This window comes from Vombatus ursinus, unplaced genomic scaffold (genome assembly GCF_900497805.2).
Source record: "Vombatus ursinus unplaced genomic scaffold, bare-nosed wombat genome assembly UNPS02014832.1, whole genome shotgun sequence".
NCBI lineage: Eukaryota > Metazoa > Chordata > Mammalia > Diprotodontia > Vombatidae > Vombatus > Vombatus ursinus.
The window spans coordinates 64,576,960-64,601,106 of record NW_020954610.1 but is presented as its reverse complement, the minus strand read 5'-3'; the positions used below and the strand labels follow the sequence as shown (position 1 = coordinate 64,601,106).

At 36.5% G+C, this 24,147-nt stretch overlaps 1 protein-coding gene across 1 annotated transcript in view; it reads right to left on the bottom strand.

Moving 5' to 3' along the window:
- LOC114025961 (cytosolic carboxypeptidase 1-like) overlaps window positions 1-24,147 on the bottom strand; it is a 173,093-nt gene that overhangs the window by 8,539 nt on the left and 140,407 nt on the right. Inside the window, 2 exon segments of the mRNA XM_027839510.1 lie at window positions 10,169-10,329; window positions 23,595-23,771. Of these exon segments, the coding sequence (XP_027695311.1) occupies window positions 10,169-10,329; window positions 23,595-23,771 (338 nt within the window).

Here is a 24,147-nt window from a genome sequence, read left to right as displayed (position 1 = left end):
AGATAGATAGATAGATAGATAGATAGATAGATAGATAGATAGATAGACAGACAGATAGATGGCACAGGGTGAATTAAAGATGAAGGGGTGATATCTAAAAAATAAAATTAAGGGGTGAGAGAGGATTATACTGGGAGGAGAAAAGGAGAGGTAGAATGGGTTAATTATTTCACATAAAACAGACAAGAAAAAGCTTTTACAGTGGAGGGGAAGTGGGGGAAGGTGAGAGGGAATCAGTGAATCTTATTCTCATTGGATTTGGCTTAAGGAGGGAATAACATACACACTCAGTTGGGCATGGAAATCTATCTTACCCTACAGGAAAATGGGGAAAGGGGATAAGAGTGGGGGATGATAGAAGGGAGGGCAGATTGGAGGAGGAGGTAATCAGAAGCAAACACTCCTGAGGAGGATCAGGGTCAAAAAAGAGAATAGAATAAATAGGGGGTGGGGTAGGATAGGATGAAGGGAAATATAGTTAGTTTTTTACAACATGACTACTATGGAAGTGTTCTGCATGACTACACATGTATAACCTGTATCTAGTTGCTTGCCTTCGCAATGAGGGTGGTTGGGGAGGGAGGAAGGGAGAGAATTTGGAACCCAAAGTTTTGAAAAACAAATGTTAAAAATTGTTTTTACATGTAACTGGGAAATAAAATACACAGGCAATGGGGTAAAGAAATCTATCGTGCCCCACAGGAAAATAGAAGGGGAAGGGGATGGGGGGGGTGATAGAAGGGAGGACAGATTAGGGGAAGGGGTATTCAGAATGCATGCCATCTTGGGGTAGGGGAGGGATGAGATGGGGAGAAAATTTGGAACTCGAAATCTTGTGGAAGTGAATGTTGAAAACTAAAAATTAATTAATTAATTAATTAAAAAAACTAAAGTAGCATTAAGAAAGCAATTAGAGGTTGCAACTTCAAAAGTATCTATAATATCAATTATATCTATAATATAACATCCAGTGTAAAAGGCCCATAGGATAAAGTTATAGAGAATTAAAACTATTAACTTTAAAAAAAAGAGAAGTCAAGAAGTGGTAAAGTGATTCTGATACAGAAGGAATGAACTGGCTGTTTAGTAAAAGAGTCAAGAAGAAATTATAGGCATATGACGCAAAGTGTAATGACTGTAGGACCACCACAGACTCCTACTGATATCTGACCAATATCCCTATCATTGACTTGGAGGGGCAACCCTCCCAAGGGGAAAAGTAAAATGGAGAGCCAATATTATATCAGACAGAATTTTTCTCAGACAATAAACATAATCATGTCAAATTATGATGAATTCTATGTGGTAAATTTCCAAAGAGTGCCCTGGGGATTACTCGAAGACCACAAAATTTAATTCATTTACAGACAGACTTCATTCAAAAGACAATTCCACACAACTACTCAGCCCCATTTATAAATATTTTAATCAAACTACGTTCTCCAATTTGATTAATGGTACAGATTTTGCTTATTGGCTATACATCTACAGAAGGCATAGTTATTTTGATTGTATAAAAACTATGCCAATTTTATTTTGCATTAAATTATTTTTTAATTGTCCAAATTTCTTTTATGCAATTGAGGCAATAAGATGCTAATGGTAATTCTTTGCTAAATATTCAACTTCCTAAGGTATAAACATTTAGAAGATCATTAATCTGTCCTACATACTAACATCAACATAATTAGGAATCTAATAAGACAAATACAAAATAATTACATTCACAAGTAGTTTTATAAGAATCAGAGTAGACAACTGGTTTCACAAGCTCAGTATTTTTGGACCGATACCTCAAGAGAAACAAATATGTGAAAAAACAAACCTTCACTATATCCTTCATTCAAGCAAAGTGATTTCATAGGAATAGAATTGGACTAAGTGAAAGCTCCTGGTTCCCTCATCTTGACAGGCACAAATACATTTTGAGCAAGTCACTTAGCATTTCCTCTATCTTAGGTTACTTATTTGTGTACTTGTGGTGCCAGATAACTGCTAATTAAGGATGTTGTGAAGACTGATGTCCATAAAAATTATTACTTCCCATGAGATAGTCATGAAACATATATTTTATTATATTATTTGTTATGTATCAAAAAACACTGAAGGCTACCCACAGATAAAAAAAAGTCAACTAAAATTAGAGGGAAGAAGGGAAAGAGATGAAAGCAGGAGGAATTAAGAAAAAGAACTATAAATAGTTTAACTCATTTTTTAAAAAATAAGGTCTGTGAATATAAAATTTTACTGAATACAATAAATAATTAAAAAGCATCATTCATCCAATGCTGTTTAATTAAGGGCAAATCTAGGGGAAAGAAAAAAGGAAATTCTCTAGGGCAAAGAACAGGAGGGAGATATTCACAAAAAAGGAGGCAGAGGAGGAAACATTCAAGCGAAAAGTGAAAGGACTTACCTTTCACTTTATTACAAACCAACAGTCTCCCTCTCACCCAGGCTTAGAACCTTGGAGTCATGTTTCACTTCTCCCTAGCTACACATGTATGGCCACTGAATCCAACTGATTCTTTCTGATTAAGGTCTCCCACATCTGTCCTTTCCTTTCCACTCCAAGTACCATCACTTTAGTTTAGAGGATTTTTACTTTACATCTAGACAAATGCAAAAGCTTCCTAATTGGTTTATCTGTAATCAGATTTTCCTCCTCCCATCCATTCTACACATCACCAAGTTATCTTCAAAGAATACCATTTTGCATGCCTTATACCTTGCATAAAAAAACATCCATATCTGTCAAATCTGCCTGGCTTTCAAGTGGCTCTCTAATCTGACTTCAACCTTTTTTCAATCTTATTTCCTGTTATTCTCCTAAAAGAACACTTGGCAATTAAATTCTCTGCACTTCAGTGTTCTTAGCTGTGAAATGGGGATAATAGTAACGACTAGTATGTACACAGGGCTAAGGTTTGCAAAGTCCTTTTCATAAGTTATTGCATTTGATCCTCCCAAAAGTTCTGTAGCTCCTGTTTTGAAGCTGTCTTGGGATCTCCTAGACCAAGATTCAATGCTGCTGCAGTTACTTACTAGCTCCCATCCCTGTTTTGACTGTTGCGCAGTTTCAGGAGTTGCTGGTCTCTGTTTTATAGGTTTAAGCTCCTCCCAGTTCTCTGGCCATGTTGGTAGGTCATTCCAGTGTTCTACATATGAGGCCATGGTTAGATAGTAGCCCATATCTTTGAGTGTTTTGAAGATGTTTGGTATTTCATGGTCTTTGAGCATACCGAACCGACCATCTAGAGTTGTTGTGAGTTTGATGTTGATACATCTATGCTTAATAGGCTCAGTATGCTCAGGTCTTATTTCACAGACGATTCTTACACAAGTTATGTCCTCACTGGATGTCATTATGACTGGAGTTGGTTCAACTGATTTGCTGCCTTTTCCTTTTTGGTCTAGTCTAATGCTTTGTCCTGACATGATAGCTTTGAATTGGTTTACTTGTTGTCCTAAGTTACCAGCCTCCTCAATCCAAATTATGTTTTTATTGCAGCAATCATTGAAAGGAAAGTTAACATTGGATGGATTATAGCAATCTAACATTACCAACTAACTCACAGATCTTTTGTGCTATTAAGCTTTTGTCCATGCTAGCTGGTCCTTCTAGTAGGATGGTGTTTCTCTTGCCTAACTACTTGTTCAGTACACACATTACAGCATGGGTGACTTTAATTGGGTTGTAGCTGTTTAGTTTGAATATTTTGAAAAGTTTTGTATCATCTAAGTTTCTGGTTGAGATACAGCCTTTCTCTGCAATGAGTTCACATGCAGTCATATATTTGGATAGTCTGAGTAAGACCACCTCCATGATAGTTTTAATGATATCTCACCTCCTGTATTTGCTATTTGCTATATGTAGCTCTCTGGCTGATCAACCATCCAGTGCTCAATGGAAGTGATTGCCAAAGTGCTCCATCACTAAACCATGGGAAGATGTTATTTATGTCTTCCTATTTTTATCCCCATTTTACAGATGAAGTCTCAGGATGGAATTGAACTCAGGTGTTTCTGGCCACTACACCAACTAGCTGCCTTATGTATCTGTAGTATTTAAGATTAAATGACACAAAGTATGTGTAATGTTTTATAAACTGTAATGACAGCTGGCATTTATAGAGCACTTTATCATTATTTTTATTAATCACAATAAACTCTACATACATTTGAAAGGGTAGAGTATATAAATGTATGATTCCTTATTAACGGATTTGTAGATGCCTTGTAACAGAGTACGACAGGAATCTGGGAATTACAGGATGGGAAATTAGTGACATAGAAAATATAAATTCCCATTTTGTTTATCATTTGTTGATTACTGCTCCCCCCCCAAAATGACTTGGTAAACAAAACACATTAAAATCATATGTGATCCTCTAATAGCTACAACCACAGAAATATTTATGTCCAACAATCCTGATTATCAATGTCATTCAAAGCAAAGAACAAAGAGGCGTGCTGTTGCCAGAGTTGTCTGACACTGTCATGAAGGATGTTCAGCATAGTCCAACTGGAAAATTCATTCCAAATAGATGGGGTAGACCTCCAGATGCTCCCATTTGCAGAGGACGTTATGTTTCTTGCATCAAGCCCTGGAATACTATAGTACCTTCTTAATAAGATCTATGGCTACTCAAAAGAGATTAGTTTAACAATCCATAAACAAGGGAATACAAATAGACGGAATATTTTTATTGCCCAGACTACAACATTCAGTCTGAAGGACAAACCACTGAAATTCTACATCCACCTACCTACCTACCTATCTGTATATAGACATATATATACAAACATACATACATACATATACATATGTAAAATCTTAAACAGGTACCATTGATAGACAAAAATATGGAACCATAATTAAACAAGAAATAAAGATCAGGTTGCATTTCACTTCCTTCATACACACACACACACACACACACACACACACACACACACACACACACACTCCCATATTTTAAATGCCAGATCTCCTGATGATGCTATTTGGCAGAGGTTTATAGAATACTATAATCTCTAAAGAATCAAAATTATGGCTGAATCATAAGATGTGATGGGTGTAAGTAGGTTGTAGGTTACCATCAATGATGCCTTGCATACAAAACATGGCATAAAGGATATCACCTCAGAAATATATAATTGAAAAAGGAGATGGGCCAATGATCTAGCAAGATAAAGTGATAACAGATGGACAGCCCAAGTGCTGCACAAATACCCACAAACTGTTAACAGTACATTAAGTAAATCCTCTATGAAGGATTTATGGGAGGGCATAGATAAGGATCGAAAAGGATGAAAACACAGGGATGAGTTATGATTTGCATCAATAGGGTACATCAATGAGACCATGGACCTACTAAAGTACTGAATTAGTTTTCCATAATCTAGTTCACAACTTGCATTCATTATAAATGTCAAATAATTTACATATGTAAATGTTCTATTACTCCCTCCTTTATTTTCCATTCCAATTTAGCTTATTATGATTCACATGGAGAATCACCCAACTGTCTCCACAGTCAACAGTCAAAAAGGTTCCTTCATTGCTTTGAAAGCCTATTCTAACACAGACATAATACAAGCTGTGGGCAGAGAACACCTGGACTTCTCTACATTACCTATCCCCACCCCACCCCATCTTGACTTCATGCTGTTATGTTCACAGTATACGTATGATGCCATTACAGTAGTATTCTAAATAGGCACCAGGAACAAAAAAAGGGACAGCACACTCCCACAAATCTCCTATTTGACTCAGGAGATAAGACAGTCAAGGCTATACAAAATTTATATATCAAAATTACTCTTTACTGCTTAAATCTATTTCCTCTTATCCTTTTCTCAGTGGTTTATCATTTATATACATATATACATATGGGTGTGGGTATGTATGTATGTATGTATAATACCCCTTCATAATTTTTGTAATTATTATTAAATGGCCCCTCTTTCCATTCTACTCTTTAGGCAAAATAACCCCCCAATGTCTTAAGACATTTCTTCTCAAGCCCATTTCCTAAATATGTAATTATTTGTTAATATTTTTGGTATCCTGGGGCAACTAGATGAGGCAGTAGATAAAGCATCAGCCCTGGAGTCAGGAGGACCTGAGTTCAAAGCTGTCCTCAGATACTTACAAGCTGTGTGATCCTTGGCAAGTCACTTAATCCCAATTGCCTCTCCCACCCCCAAAAAACAAAAACAAAAATATATAGTTTCTGTATCCTCTCCATATCTTGTCTTAGATAGGATACAAAATAACATTATATTTTACATTGATGACTGTTATTTGCCATAAATGTAGGACATAGCAGGAAGATTACTTACTACATGTTATGCATTCCAATACCATACCATTTTTATCCCTGGTTCTGCATTACTAATATATGTTTAACACCATCAGTAGCATTGTACTTGACAATCTTTTCAAGCACTATTGTTACTATTTTGCAACTGGAGCATTCTTTGAGATAGCATTCATTTTAGGACATCTTGATAACTGTTTTATCACATTAGAACTGGGTATTTAGTAATATCATATGTATAAGTCTATCATATGAGAGTGAGTGTCATTCTAAATACCTTCAAGGCTGTCATCACATCACCCTCTAGTGGACTTAACCTCACAAAGAGAAGGTGAAGGGAAAAGGGAAGAGAAAAGGGAAAGGAGGAAAAGGAAGGGGAGAATAAAGGAAAGGGAAAGGAAAAGAGGAAAAGGGAGGAGGGAAAGAGAAATGGAGGAGGAAGAGTAAATGGGGGAAGGGGAAAAGGGAGGGTAGAAGTAGAAAAGAGGAAAGGAGAAAGAGAAGGTGGGGAAAAAAGAGTAAAGAGGAAGGAAGAGAAGGGGGAAAGGAGAAAGGGAAAGGGAAAATGAGGAAGGGGAAAGGGGGAAGGGAAAAGGAGAGGTGAAGGGGGGGGGAGGCCATCAATAAGGTACAGTCCACTACTTCCCAAAGTAGCCTATTCCACTTTGAAATAGCTCTACTGGTTGGGAAATTTTTGGTTGGGAAAGAAAATTTGTTTCTTTGCAACTCCAACCCATCGCTCCTAATTCTGGAGAAATCAAATCTTTTCTCTACGTAACAGCCCTTTGAGTATTTGAACTCCACTATTACATTCTTCCTAAGTCTTCATTTCTCCAGGCTAAACATTCCCAATTCCTTTAGCCAATCCTGACATAGCAAGAACTTGAGGCCCCTTACCACCCTACTCTGGATCTATATGTTTGTATCTGTGTTTTAAGATGAAGTGGTGCCACGAAAATGGTAAATTCCCCAACTGCAGTAACTATTTTTATTTTTTGTTTTTGTAGCCTATTTGCTTGGCACAGGTGCTTAATAAATAACTATTGAATTGAATTATCCTCTTCTAGTCTTCTCCAGCTTATCATCAAAATATCATTCCTCAAATCTGATGCCCAGAACTAACACAACACTCAAGATATAGTCTAACCAGAGCAGAGGAGAGCAGGAATATTACATCCATAGTCCCAGATATTCTGTTACTTAATACAGCATAAGATTGCATTGACTTTTTCAGCTTCTATAGAACAAGGACAACTAAAACTCTCACGTCTTTTTCCAATGAGCTGTTGTCTAGCCCCTATCTTATACTTGAATAGCAGATTTTTTGTAACCCAAGTAAGCTCTAATCCATCTATTTCTATCCCTTCTATTACTGTCACTACAGTCATATGTGACCAGCCTTGGAAAACAGAACTTAAAGTCAGGTATCAGGATTTAGGTGAAAGGTGAGAAAGGGAAACAGCAAAAGGAGAATACTCTGTGACTATCACCATCTCTCAGAATCACACATTATAAAAAATTCACAACTTGTAAATTCCACTTTCTAACGACAATCTTCCATCCGTCCACTTTTCTAGCTCTCTCTCACACTGGACCTATTCTTCACCCTTACCATAACATTCAACCCTTCAACCCACCCATAGTCCTCTGGTCCATCTCTTCCACTCTGGCTTATATGACTTGTCTTCTTAACCAGTCTTGACTCCAAAGTTTCTCTCTCTAAGGTTTACTAGCTATTACTCTAAAAGCTCTCACTGTTCCAAACCTGCAAATATCTTATCCCTAGGTAAGTCTCACATTCTGACTTGTTTCTGCCAAAGCTACCAAGCAACACTGGCAATTTAAAAAAAAAATTTCATTCATTACAAACTCATAGTACATAAATTTTATCTGGAATGTCAACAGTCCATTTACTCTACCCTTCTTGATTTTTTAAATCTCATTTCCCACTGTCACTATTCCAAACTTTTTCTCCTCTACTCTAACAATTATACTTCCATCCCCGCCCCACCATGGACACAAACACACTTTTATCAGAAGGCCCAGTCTCCTTCTTCACAAAAAAAGATTAAGATCATCCACTATGAGCTCACTTAAACCTGGTCCATTCCTCAAACCTCAGCAGCTTTCTGTCCCTCTAGTCACAGAAGAGAGAGATATCCCTACTCTTTATAAAGTCTAATCATTACTTCCTCCTACTCTCTCTCACCTTCATCAGGACCAGCTGTCAATCCCTCTCATTCATTTTCACTTGTGATAAGTGGCTTATTCTCACCTGCCTACCAAGGTACTCAAGTCTCCAAAAATCTAAAAAAGTCATATGTGGGCCTTTCTAATTTATTCAGCTCCTATTCCATCTCATCTCTTTTCTCCTCTTCATTGCTAAGCTTCTTGAAAAATGTATCTATACAGTACTTAATATTTTCACTTTTTTACTATCCATTCAAATCTCCTGTATTTGGGCTTTCACTTATATCACTCTGCTGAAATTGTCCTCAGAGTTCAAAGGATTTCTTAATTGCCAAATTCAATGATCCTTTCTCAATATTCATACTACTTCCCCTTTGTTCATCTTCTGATACTATTGATCATTCCCTCCTATTGAGTAGTTCCTTATTTCCGTTTATGGAGCCATCTTTTCTACTTTCCTATGTTCATAGTACTGGAGCTATTTTTGGAAAATTTTATGATAACTATTCCCTCTACCTCACCTTTCATATATAGATAGGAGGTCCTATAAATTTTATTCACAAAACACCTTAATACTGGCCCTCATTACCATCTGTCTGAATTAATGCAATAGCCTAAAAAGTCTTCCTACTTCTACTCTCTCAAACCCTCCAATCAATCCTTGAAAACATATAATGTATCCCTAGCCATAGATTTGCTCATATTCAAAAATCTACAGTGGGTCTCAACTGCCTCCTGAATAAAGTTTACATGCATTCAAGGCCCTCTACCACCTGGCACCATCCATCCTTTACAGACTTCTCTCATATTACTCCTCAACACACTCTATGTTCTTGCTGATAACCTGGACAAGCTTTCTACCTCCTCAAACACATTGTGCTCTCATACCTCCATGACTTTACTCACACTTTCCCCTATAACAGAAATGACCTCTCTTCATCTAATTCCTAACCATCCTCTAAAACCTAACTAAAATGTCATCACCTCCACAAAACCTTCCCTGATTCCCCACACTGGTAATGCCCTTAGACTTCACACAGATGCTTGCTTTTTAATACCATAACGTACCGCTTATGTGACATTACATATCACATACTGATGTTGGGACCTTCTAACTCTGGGGAAATGTAAGCCCTGTATGGACAATGGTTGTATCTGATCTAAATCCTTTATCTCCTATATCACCTAGCACAGTTCTCTGCACAGATATAATGTAAGTAAAACATTCTGCAGTCTTTAAAATCACCATATACATGTCAACTATTAATCAATGCTTATTATATTTGCATTAAGAGACCTAAGCATTCCAAAAATAAAAGGTTAGTTCCTTACTATAAATGAATAAACTTCCTGGTTTAAAAGGCAATTCAAATGTTAGATTACTGTAGTAATATTATGTCTGTTTGTGTTTTATCTAAATTATTATGTACTATTGAATTCCTAGTTGCCCCTCCTGGAAATAAAATTTTCAAAAATATAAAGCTAGGCTTCACTAAAATGTAGTCCTTAATACAGAGTCTAAAAATCAAGTAAGCTTACTATACGATCTTTGAAACACAACCCTAATTTTAAAGTATCCTGAAAATGTTCATGGCTTTATCTCCACAAAAATATTGGCAGTCTTTAGAAAAAAAATAAAAGGATTACACTACCTTGTTACTTTGCAGCTAGATTCAATCAAGTCATTTTCAAACTCAAGAAGGCTGTTAGGCAGATTATATTCTAATGGCGATGTCAGTCTTTTCAATCGGAATAAACCAACACAAAACTTTGCTCCCATCTCTTCCAATTCTCGTGTCCCAATCTGTAAACCCTAATAGAGGAAATAAAAAATACATATGCAGTTAAGGTGTAATAATTGCTATCCTTTGGCTATAATTCATACTGGTTTAATATAGAAAATAAAAAGAATTGCATAATCACTTTAAAAAACATGACTAATTTAGAGCTGTGAATTGCATTTAAGATATGCACTAAAATGTTTATTAACAACATGTTGTAGGATCAGCGTAGGCTACAGATGAAACTACCTATCCTGAGAGACTTTTTTAGATATCTATTGTGCATGAGCTTTTAAAAAAAGTTACTTAAGTCAAGGCTAATGGAAATATGATAATAACAAAAGAGCAAAGGGTTCTCAGACAACAGCCACGGATTCATTTATCATCACTGTCAATTTGGACAAGTCTACTCATGTTTCTCTACTTATTTCTCTACGTGTGATTTGCTCAACTGATACGGTAAAGGACCAACAGAAAGTAAAGAAGTGTTTATACTTCTTTGCTTCTTTAGGATGTGTGAAGAAGTTCCTTAACCAAACTTGACGGAATTATAGGACAGTTATCTGCCATTCTCCTGGTAGCCTTTAAAAAAACAAATCTGCCCAAGTGCACTCAATACAGTGGAAGGAAAAGTACAGTTGAGCATCATCACACAACTCCTCTACAAAAATCTAGAAAATGTAGTGACTGAATACTGATTGGAAATTCAAGAAAAAACATCACAGTAAGTTATATTTCCAGCCCAGGTCAGCATAGGGAGACAGAGAAATCTGCGAACATTGGGGCTAGTGCCTGAGTAAGGGCACACCACACACAGCATTTCAGAACAGGAACTAAAAAAGGACTGAAGCTCTGCAGTGGGGCAGAAAGAGATCCTAAACTCATAGAATGAGACCTCAACTTTGTGCAGGCTACAATAACAGATGCCAACTGGACAGCTCTGTCACTCACTAACCCATTCTAGGTCACAGTTGAATATTTGAGGCAGGACTAAAGAGGGAACCTGCAAACAGGGATGACATGCCAGGCTAAAGAGCAATATTGGTCCCTAGGTTATATATTGAGAAAGGAACAAGTTCAGAAGCAAACAGTAGCTGTGTGTCTCTGACTACAAGACTGAGCAAGATTTCAGTTCTAGCCCATAGCACAAACAAAATCAATGCAACTAATTAGAAGGAAAGTAGAAATCTGGGAAACAATTTTTACAGCCATTGTTTCTGGTAAAGGTCTCATTTCTCAAATACTTAGAGAACTGAATCAAATTTACAAGAATAAAAATCATTCCCCAATTGATAAAAGGTCAAATGATATGAACTGGCAGTTTTCAGATGAAGAAATTAAAGCCATCTATAGTCATATGAAAAAATGCTCTAAATCACTATTGATTAGAGAAATGCAAATCAAAACAACTCTGAGGGTACCACATCACACCTATCAGATTGGCAAAACAGGAAAATGATAACTGTTGGAGAAGACGTGGGAAAATTGGAACATTAGTACACTGTTGGTGGAGTTATGAATTGATCCAGCCATTTTGGAGAGCAATTTGGAAATATGCCCAAAGGGCTATAAAAATGGTCATACCCTTTGATCGAGCAACAGCACTTCTAGGGCTGTATCCCAAAGAGATCATAAAGATGGAAAAAGGAGGAGAACCAGGACAACATTGTACCCAGTAACAGCCACATTGAGCAATGACTAATTTTGATAGACTTATCTCTTCTCAGTAATGCAAGGATCTAAGACCATCTCCAAAAATGCTATGTACATCTAGGGAAAGAATTATGGAGCTTGAATGCAGATCAAAGCATACTATTTGCTCTTTTTTTTTCTTCTGTTTTGTTTTGTTTCTTCTTTCTTTTTTTATATTATGGTAATTTTTATTTATTTTTTTGTTTTCAACATAAACCACAAGATTTTGAGTTCCAAATTTTCACCCCATCTCTCCCCTCCCCCCACCGCAAGATGGCATGCATTCTGAATACCCCCTTTCCCCTAGTCTGCCTTCCCTTCTATCTCTCCCCGCCTTCTCTTATCCCCTTCCCCTTCAATTTTCCTGTAGGGCAAGATGGATTTCTGTACCCCATTTCCTGTATTTCTTATTTCCCAGTTGCATGTGAAAACATTTTTTTTAACATGTGTTTTTAAAACTTTGGGTTCCAAATTTTCTCCCTTCCTCCCTCCCCACCCACCCTCACTAATAAGGCAAGCAACTAAATATAGGTTATATGTGTGCAGTTATGCACATAGCAGACATGCTGTGAAAAACTAACTCTATTTCCCTTAATCCTATTCTGCCCCCCCATTTATTCTATTCTTTCTTTTGACCCTGACCCTCCTCAGAAGTACTTGCTTGTGATTACCCCCTTTCCCAATCTGCCCTCCTCTCCGTCATCCCCCTACTCTCTTGTCCCCTCCCCACCCCATTTTCCTGTAGGGCAAGATAGATTTCCATATCCAATTGAGTGTGTATGTTATTCCCTCCTTAAGTCAAATTCTATGAGAATAAGATTCACTCATTCCTTCTCACCTTCCCCTGTTTCCCCTCCACTGTAAGAGCCTTTTCTTTCTGTTTTTTCTTGTGAGATAATTTACCCCATTCTACCTCTCCCTTTCTCCTTCTCCTATTATAATCCTCTCTCACTCCTTAATTTTATTCTCCAGATATGACCTCTTCATTTTCAACTCACCCTGTGCCCTCTATCTATCTATATCTATATATACATACATATAATTTTTTCCCCTCCAATTACCCTAATACTGACAAAGGTCTCATGAGTTACAAATATCATCTTTCCATGCAGGAATGTAAACAGTTCAACCTTAATAAATCTCTTACGATTTCTCTTTCTTGTTTACCTCTTCCTGTTCCACTTGAGTCTTGTATTGGAAAGTCAAACTTTCTATTCAGCTCTGGTCTTTTCATCAAGAATGCTTGAAAGTCCTCTATTTCACTGAATGACAATTTTTTTCCCCTGTAGGATTATACTCAGTTTTGCTGGGTAGGTGATTCTTGGTTGTAATCCTATCTCCTTTGTCCTCTGGAATATTATATTCCATGCCCTCTGGTCCCTTAATGTAGAAGCAGCTAAATCTTGTGTTATCCTGATTGTGTTTCCACAATACTTGAATTGCTTCTTTCTGGCTGCTTGTAATATTCTCTCCTTGACCTGGGAACTCTGGAATTTGGCTACAATATTCCTAGGAGTTTTCCTTTGGGGATCTCTTTCAGGAGGAGATCGGTGGATTCTTTCCATTTCTATTTTGCCCTCTGGTTCTAAAATATCAGGGCAGTTTTCCTTGATAATTTCTTGAAAGATGATGTCTAGGCTCTTCTTTTGATCAGGGCTTTCAGATAGTCCAATAATTTTTAAATTCTCTCTCCTGGATCTATTTTCCAGGTCAGTTGTTTTTCCAATGAGATATTTCACATTGTTTTCTAATTCTTAATTCTTTTGAATTTGTTTTACAGTGTCTTGATTTCTCATAAAATCACTAGCTTCCACTTGCTCTATTCTAATTTTTAAGGAAGTATTTTCTTCAGTAATCTTTTGGACTTCCTTTTCCATTTGGCCAATTTTGCTTTTTAGGGCATTCTTCTCCTCACTGGCTTTTTGGACCTCTTTTGCCATTTGGGTTAGTCTATTTTTTAAAGTGTTATTTTCTTCAGTATTTTTTTGGGGGGTCTCCTTTAGCAAGCTGTTGACTTGTTTTTCATGATTTTCTTGCAAAACTCTCAGTTTTTCCTCTACTTCTCTTACTTGCTTCTCAAAATCCCTTTTGAGTTCTTCCAAGGCCTGGGACTGATTCATATTCTTCTTGGAGGCAAGCGGATTTAGGAGCTTTGGCTTCGTTGTCTTCTTCTGGTTGTATGTTTTGATCTTCTTTGTCACCAAAGTAAGATAATATAGTTTGACTGCTTTTGCGCTGCTTACTCATGATTCCGGCCAATTACTTGAGTTTTAAACTCTTCGTTAAGGTAAAAGTCTGTTTCAAATGTGGAGAATGTACTGTCCCAAGCTTCAGGGGTTTTGTGTAGCTGTGCTCAGAGATACTTCTAGGGACCTGAAATTTTTCAGTTCTTCCAAGGTGCTATGATAAGGGGTGAGGTGTTTCCTCTCCACAGCCACAACAAGCTCCACCACACCAGCACTCCTCCTTGCCCCAGGACTGCCCCTCAGAACTGTGACCCAGATCCAAGCACAGGCAAAGGAAGAGATTCCTGCCTCAGCACTGGCAAAGAGATCCCTGCAATCCCCCTCTGATCAGCCACTAGAATCCCCCTCAGTCTGTGGGCCGGAAGCTCAGGAAACAGCCATGACCCCGGGGGCGGCTGAGACCTAGCTCCTTCTCTCACCACAGTCACAGACTTTTCTCACTGACCTTCTAAGTTGTTTTTGGCATTCATGGGTTGAGAAGTCTGGAATCCACCACAGCTGCCTGCGATTCAGTCCTCTGAGGCCTGCTCCAGGGTCACTGCAGCCTGTGCGCCCACGCCACCCCGCGCTCCTCTCCCCACTGGTGCGATATACTTTTCTGATCAACCATCCAGGCTGTCTTTGGCTGGAAATTTGTTTCACTCTGTCTTTTTGTGGGTTCTTCTGCTTTAGAATTTTTTTAGAGCCATTTTTTATAGGTTTTTGGAAGGGTTTGGGGGGAGAGCTCAAATGAGTCACTGCTTTCCCTCCGCCATCTTGGCTCTGCCCCCTGTTTCTTCTTTCTTATGGTCTCCTATTCGTTCTAATTCTTCTTTACAACATGACTAATGTGAAAATATGGACTAGAATTGCAGAGGATGGAAAGGTGTGGAGGTAATCTGAGCTCTTTGAGAAAGTACCTGTATCAATGAGATTATAGACCCATTAAAATTCTGTGAAAAAAACCAGATGTTCTCAACTGAGGCAAGAAATAAGACAATAAGATGTAGTTGAAGAGAGGATCCTGGGAAGATGGTAGAGTAGGTCAGAAAACTTTAGGCTCTCCAAATTTCTTCCACAAAAAAAGACAGAACATGGACTCAGAGTGAATGTGGAGCAGTAGAAATTGACAAAAGTCAAGGTAAAGCAGTTGTCCTCCTAAGATAACTTGAGAAAACCCCAGGAAAGATCCCACCTCCAGGGATGAAGATTTAGCCTGAGTAAAGTGCAAACACCTCCAAGCCAACTCTGGGGGAATCAACAAGCAAGAAGCACTAGGGGAAGCTGGTTTGGGAGGCAGCCTCGACCTCAGGAACTTTCACCTCATGGATACTGTAAAGTTCTGATGGCTAAATAGAAGATTAAAGGACCTTCCACTGTCAAGAGATGCCAAGCACAGTTGTGCTGACCAGACATGGACCTGAGCTGCAGTTGTGGGGGAAATAAGAGTAAGAAGGACCTGACACCTGGGGCATCATTCCCCACACCTTAGGACTAGAATCAGTATAATAATAAGCTGCTAAAAATAAAATAAAACAAAATAAAAATGAGCAAGCAAAGGAGAAAGAACCCAACCACAGATATCTATTATTGGGATAGAGAAGATCTGGGTTCATATTCAGAGGAAGACAGTGGAACTTAAAAAAAAGCCACTCCTTTTTCCATGAGAAACGTCAAATGATCACAAACCCAAAAAGAGTTCCTGGAAGAACTTTAAAAGGACTTTAAAAATAAGAGAGATCGAGGAAAAATTAGGGAAAAAAATAAGAGCAATCCAAGAAAATTATGAAAAGAAAATTAACCAACTAAAAAGGAGAATCAAAAACTTTAGGAAGAAAGTAATTCCTTGAAAACTAAAACTGGAAAAAGGAAAGCTAAGGACATTATGAGACACCAAGAAATAATAAAACAAAATCAAAAGAATGAAAAAAAAACAGAAGAAAATGTGAAACATTCCATCAGAAAAACAACTGATCTACAGAAGAGATCAAGGAGAGACAATATAAGAATTGTTGGACTACCTGAAAGATACGATCAAAATGAAAATCTTGAAACAATATTACAAAAAATTATTAAGGAAAATTGCCCTGAAGTTCTAGAAAAAGAAGGCAAAGCTGAAATAGAAGAAAGCCACCAATCACCACCTAAAAGAGATCCCAGGAGGAAAACTTATAAGAATATTACAGCCAAATTTAAAAGCTCCCAGGTTAAGAAGAAAATATTGCAAACAAAAAGAAAAAAACCAATTTAAATATCACGGAGTCACAATCAGGATTACACAAGACCTAGTAGCTTCTACAATGGAGGATCCTAAGTCTTGGAATATTCTATTTTGCAGAGCAAAAGAGCTGGGGTTACAACCAAGGGTAACTTACCCAGAAAAATTAACTATAATCCTGAATGGAAAAAAAGGACATGTAATGAATTAAAAGAATTTCAAGTATTTGTGATAAAAAGAGCAGAATCTAATGAAAAATTTGACATAAGATCCAGAAGAAATGTAAACATTAAAGACCAATTTTAAGGGACTTAATAAGATCAAATTGTTTATTTCTTATATGTGAAAATGTTATCAGTACTCTTATGACTGTCATCATTATTTGGATAATTTGAAATTAAAGTTTGGGCTGTGTATGATGGGGTATAAAAGTAAACTAAAAAGTAAAACTGAATAGGGAGAGATAAAAGGGAGTAATTATCTCTTACAAATGAGGCATGAAAGGAAGAACTGACACAGAAGAAGCAAGTAGGGGTGGAGGGCTGGTAGTGTTGGACTCCTATATTAGAAATGGGTTATGGTTATAAGATAAGGGAGGGACTTTTAGACGGCTGTATAGATTAAGAATTAAGAGAAGAGTAAGGGATAAGGGAAATTCTTAACGTAGGCAGACTAATGTGGAAAGTGGGGGAGAGGATAAAGGGTGGACTCAAGAGAAGTGGGCTGATTAAGGAATGGGAGAGTAAGGTGGTAGGTAGAAGAAAATTAGACTAGTAAGGAGTGACAGGGTAAATAGGGAAGAAGGATAGTGAGGAAAAAAAGGATGGAGGGAAATATGCAAATAACTCTAACTTAGAATGTGAATGGGATGAATTTACCCATAAAATGGAAACAGCAGAATGGATTAAAAATCTGAATTCAACTGGAAAGATTTATATCTATGAAGGAAGATGCTATCCACCTCCAGAGAAAGAACTGACAACTAGAAATACACATAGTACAGTCATACATACATATATACATATATATATATACACACACATACATACATATACATATATACACGTGTGTATATGTGTATATATGTCTGTGTATACACGTGTGTGTGTATATATGTCTTGTGTGTTCATAGATATGTATGTATATGTATATATATTTGCATTTAATTGTAGCCTTCTCTGGTAAGGGGGAGAAGAGAAGAGAGAAAAAATAAAATAAAAAGTGCACAGCAAAGAAGGAAGCACAAAAAAGCTAGGCTGCTTTGAAAACAATGCATAGGATTTATTACATAGGTTTTCATGAAATGGAAATTTGTTTTATATTGAATCCTCTCGTATGTTCTGCTGTGCACATGGACATGTTCTTTTTTTTCTTCTTCTGTATTTAAGTTTAAAATAAATAAAAAAATAAAAAATAAGTTGAACAACATACTAAAAATAAATTTATGCAAATTAAAAGAAAATCAACAGTTATGCTTTCCTCATTATCCTCATTATGAAAATGCTTATCTAAACTTAGCCCAGTGGATGTTGCAGGCAACTTCTTTAAGTAACATTACCCAAAGAAGTTGCAAATGGATCATTCCCACCATCTGCTGCCTTCATTACTATGTACACGTTGCTGAATGAAGGTGGAGAAAACCATGTAATCATACTAAATGAGTTCACTACAAATGTATATTACAGAACTTTAACTAGGCCTTCACTGCTACGAAGAAATCCTTTACTACCTCCCTCATTAACTCACTATTCCATTCACCATAACAGCTTCCAAATCTCTTCACCCTTTTTCAAAACTCCCATAGCTACTTCTCCCACAAACCTCTTAGCTAAAAACCTAGCCACATCTTTTACAGAAAAAATGAGGCCATTCATTAAAAGCTCTTTCTTCTCCCCTCCTCATCTCACATCACTCAGATGATTTCTGCCACTATCTTCTGTCTCTTTTACGCCTATCTAATGATGAGGTTGCCCTTTTCCTTGCCAAGGTCAGCCCCTCTACATGCACAAGTGATTTCATTCCATCTCTTCTCCTCCAGCAAATTGCTCCCTCTATCATCCCACTCTAACTCATCTTCAATTTCTCCCCTGTCTATTGCCTACAAAGATGCCTATGTCTCCTTCACCCTCAAAAAATCTTCACTTGGTCAATCCATATCCCTCATGCCTCTTGTGACTAAAGTCCTTGAGAAGGTTAACTATAATAGATGCCTGCTCTTCTTCTCTCACTCTCTTTTTAACTCTCTACAGTCTGGCTCCTGACCTCATCATTCAACATAAAACTATTCTCTCTTAATTGCCAAATCCAATGGCCTTTTCTCAATCCTCATTCTTCTTGATCTCTCTAAAGCTTCTGACACTGTCAATCACCTTTTTCTCCTTGATATTCTCTTCTCCAGGTTTTCAGGTACTAGTCTTTCCTGGTTGTCTTCCAACCTATCTGACTGCTCCTTCTCAATGTCCTTTGCTGGATTTTCATCCAGATCATGTTCAATAACCTTGGGTGTTGCACAGCATTCTGTCATGGACCCACTTCTCTCTATATACTATTTTGCTTGATGATCTCATCAGCTCCCATGGATTCAATTATCATCTCCATGTTGATGACTCTCAAATCTACTTATTTAGCCCTAATCACATTGCTGACCTCTAATCTTGTATCTACAGCTGCCTACTAGACATCACGAACCATATGTCCTACAGACAACTTAAACTTAACATGTCCCAAACTGAAATCATCTTTTTCCCCCAAACCCTTCCCCCTTCCAAAATTCCCTGTTACTATCAAGAGCACCCTCCCAGGCTCACACGATGTGGGTATCATCCTTGAATCCCCACTCTCACCCTCATTTCCAATCAAGTGTTGATTTTACCTTTATGACATCTCTCAACTAGGCCCCCATCCTCTGATACTTCTACCTCCCTGATACAGCTCTTATCACCTCATATCTGGATTTTTGCAATAATGTGCTGATTGGTCTGCCTACAGTAGGCAGACCCTCTCCCCACACTAGTTCAACCTTCAACCAACCACCAAATTGATTTTCTTACAGCACAGGTCGGACCATGTAAGCCCCTTACTCAAACTCCAGTGGTTAACTATCACTTCCATGATCAAATATAAAACCCCTTGCTCAGCATTCAAAGCCCTTCATAACTTAGGCCCTCCCATCTTTCCAGTCTTCTTTTATCTTACATTCCCCTACGCACTTTCCAATTGAATGACATGGGTCTTCCTGCTCTTCCTTGAAGAAGACATTTTAAACTTAATGTGTCCTAAACTCTCCTGACTCATTTTCACTGACTAATCCTCATTCCTGGAATGCCCTCCCTCCTCATCTTTGCCTCTTGGCTTCCTTCAAGTCACAGCTAAAATCCTACATTCTATAGGAAGCCTTTTCCAACCATTCATTCTTATGCTCTAGTGATGATTTCCTATTTATCCTTTATATAGCTTGTTTTTACATAGTTGTTTGCATGTTTTATTCTCCATTAGATTGTTAGCCCCTCAAGGGCAGGTATTGTCTTTTCCCTTTCTTTGTATCCCTAGCACACAGCACAGTGTGTGGTACATTGTAGGTGCTTATTAAGTGTTTGTTGACTGGCAGATATCAATTAGAGAGAAAATACCCTCAAACAACTTTATATTGGCCAGGCCAACTATATTCCTAAAGTACACAGCTCTGACTTAAGGCTCAAGGGAATGAATCATAGAATATTACTTATCCAGAAAGCACATGCTTTATTGTAATCAATCTTGTTTAAATAGAACTTTTGGACATTATGCAAAAGGCCTATACAAATCTATCTAAATGCCTTCATTAAACCATTCATTTTCCATCTTAACTTAAAATGTTTCAGAAATTCTATGGTCTATTTCTGAATTAAGTTATAGTAATTAAAAATGAAGTACATTTTATAGCTTAAAAGCAAAATAAAAACATTTTCAAGGGTAAAAGCATGACTACTTCTTACAATTTTATTAGCCTCTTTTAGGTTTTTAACATTAATGAGTTAGAAATGCTACACATATGGATAAATTCATATCATGAAATTTCTTACCAAAACTTAAATCTTACCTATTGAAAGATTTAGTCACATACTTTTACTCAAGATTTTTTAATCTATTTATAATATACTAATCCAAACATCTAAAAGGGAACTCTGTGTTAATCAAGTATGTTATTATGTTATTAAAATATTTATAGAACTATTAAAAATAAAAATAACTTTTAAAGAAAGTGGCATGTAAATTGTAACTTTGTATTTTAAATAATGGTTATTTTCTTGTGATTCCCAGTTAGGGCACCACAGCACTCCCATATAATATAGATGTCTTCAAAGAATACTGAAGCAGAACCTCCCTTTTCCCATTCCTTCATGGACGAATTTTAAAGCAGACATTTTCTTAAGCTACCTTTTTTCCTACAGTGTCTATGGTCCTTATTTGTAGTTCCTAACAATGATTTATGAAGAGCCTGTTTCCACAAAACCTATATCTTAAAAGGTCCCTCCCCATTATTTTGAGGTAGCTAGAAGAAGGACAAACTGGGAAAACTGCCAATAAAAAGGTTGTTCAACATAATATACTATTCATTAAAGTTCCCTTTCAACTGGCCCAAAAAGCATGAGTCTCATTACTAAATCTTTGCACGCTTTCTAATTTATTGCACTTTAAGATTTGGCTCCATCAACACTTAACATTTTTAGACACATATTAAAAAATTTTATTTTTTAATCTTAAACAATGAGGAGGCTATTAGGCTTTTCACTAGTGCATATTTGTAATAATCTTTTATCTTAGGCTTACAAAAAGGTTTAAATAGCAAATTCATTATCCCTTTTTCCTGCGGAGAAAAAGGCTCAACAAAATAATTTATACAACATGCTATGATCTTTCAGAAACAAAGCAAGGAATACAAATATCCAGGTTATCTAATTTTTCATCTAATTGTCCTATTTGCTATATATAAAAATTTCATATTTATATCTTTGAAGTCACTTTGAACTTTTAAAAATTACTTCTGTCATGTATCTTAAATATCTCTAATTTTTAAATGTCCTTACTGCTAATGGGAAATTATGAAAGTAATCAGAAAACCCACAATGGATAGGATTATCAAAGCAAGATGACTATGATGATAGTGGTAAGCACTTTATTATTTTTTTTAAAAGCCTTAATACATCACATACATTAAGATCTAGGTAGTTGTTAATAAAAATCATGTGTACATTACTACAATAAAACATACCCATAAATATGCATTACCACACACAGTAACATACTACAAATATGTTTATATTATACTATAGTACAGAGAGACCAGGAGGCAACATAATGGAGTGGAAAGAACTCTTGATTGAATCAGAAGTCTTGGATTCTAGTTCCTGCTCTGCCACTAAGTTTCCATTCAACAAGCCCTGGAAGGATGAGTCTCACTGAAAAATCTTTACATGCTTTCCAGTTTATTACAGAGTGACAATGATTATTTTGGCTTCGTTAACACAATATTTTTATTTAATTATTTAAGCAATAAGAATTATGAAACCATGGGAAGTTATCTTACCTCCTCCATGAGCATATTCCTTCATCTAAAAGATGAGGGAATTGGACCTGATTTCTAAGGTGACTTCTGTTCTAAAATACTATAATTCTATCCATAATTCTATTCCTACATCTAATATATGAAGACAGTAGAAAAAAAAGTTTCCATTGAAAATGTACTGTTAACCTGGAAATAAATCTGGCAAAAATAAGGCCTAGACCAAAATTTTATACCATATTCTAAAATAAATTCAAATGGATCTGTGACCTAAATATCAAAGACTATGGCACTAAAAAGTAGGGGGGAAATCTTGCTATCAAATTTTCCAGATAATGGTTTGGTATAAAAGATATAAAAAATCATTAAGAGAAATATATGTCTAAATCACTAATATTAATAGAAACACACAGCAAAACAACTCTGAGGTTGGCAAATTGACAAAGATGACAAAAGATGTAAATATTCAATGCTGGCAAGTTGTAGAGTAAGGCAAACTAATTTATTGTGCGTGGAACTATGAATTAACATGAACTAGAAAGGCATTTGGAATTAAGCAAATAAAGTGATTAAAACATTCAAATCATTAGACCTACAGACTCCATTGGTAGGCATGAACCCCAAGGAGGCCACTGATAAAAAGGTTCCACATACACCAAAATATTTATAGGATCATTTTTTTTCTATTAGCAAAGAACTGGAAACAAAATATATGCCCATCATTTGAGGCATGGCTAAACAAAATGTGGTGCCATGAATGTAATGGAATATTACTGTGCTGTCAGAAACAATGATAATGATGAACAGAGAGAGGCATGGAAAGGCTAACATGAATTGGGGTAGAGTGAGGTAAGCACAGTCAAGAAAACAATACACACAGTGACTACAACAATGTAAATTTTAAAAAAAAAAACAACCATCACAAAACAAACTAAAATAAATGTGTAAAATTACAAAGAAAAACCTTAGTCCCATAGAAGAGATGTGAGAAGACTACTTCTCTCATTTCTTTGCAGAGGTGAGGGTCCACAAGAGTGGAATATTGCATATATTTTCTGATTTTTCATTATATTGATCAGTTTTGCTGATCTTTTTTTCTTTTCTCCTTTCTTTTTAAAAAATGTCTTTTAAGTTTGAAAGATTGTTCTCTGAGAGGGAAAAGAGGAGGGATGCAAGGGAAATTTAGCCACTGTACAAACAAAAGATATCAATAAAATTTATATTAAAAAAGAAAATTCACCTTAAGTTACTAATTACCAACTAGAAGTGAGCCTTAAAACACTTACCCAAATCACAAATTTAAAGGAACTAAGACAATAACGAAACTACAATGGAAGACAAGAAGTTATTTAATTTCATCCTAAAGGCAGAACTAGATTTATAGATTAGCTTTATCTGGATTTATCACCTGATAAATGTGCTTGTGTTTTTGGGGGAAATGAGTTAATATTTAAGAACAGATCTTGTTGACGCTTAAAAAAAGTGCTATGGTACAAAATTAAACATAGGATTTGCTTTAAAAGAAAAAGAAAGTCTTCTAGAATGAGAATAGTCTTTTCAATTATCTATCAAATGGAAAACTTTCAATAAGGAAGCTTTGATTTTACTAGAAGGATTTACCTTGTATTTTCCTTGATCACAGCCACATAATGTGCTCTCCATGGTGTAGCTTCTCTGTACTCCTATTTCCCTCCATACAACAACACGGGCTGTAGATTGTTTGGACTTTTCTACTACAAAGCTGCAGCTGCTCATGCAGAATGCTGGGGCAGTATGGCTCAATATCTTGGGCAAAGTCTGAGAAAGAAAATTAGCAGCATTTTTCAAAATTAAATGCAATTACAATGATTAGTTTAGCTCCTATCTGCCCCATAATTCCTCAACTGCCACACTTAGAATTCTGGATTTTCTGCAGAAAATACTCAGAAGCTGCTCAAATAATAATAGCTTAAACTTATATAGCACTCTAAAAATTCTTGCCTAACAATCCAGTAAGGTAGGAAATACAAGGTGTTATTTTCCTAGTTTTGCCCATGGTCACAGAGCTTGTACATGGCAGAGCCAAATCCTGAAGATAGGTCTTCAGACTCTGAGTCCAAAGCTCTTTCCAACATATCTCCTCCTGCTTTTCAAATTGTGGTTTTGGTAAACAACTATGACCTCAATTTTAGGA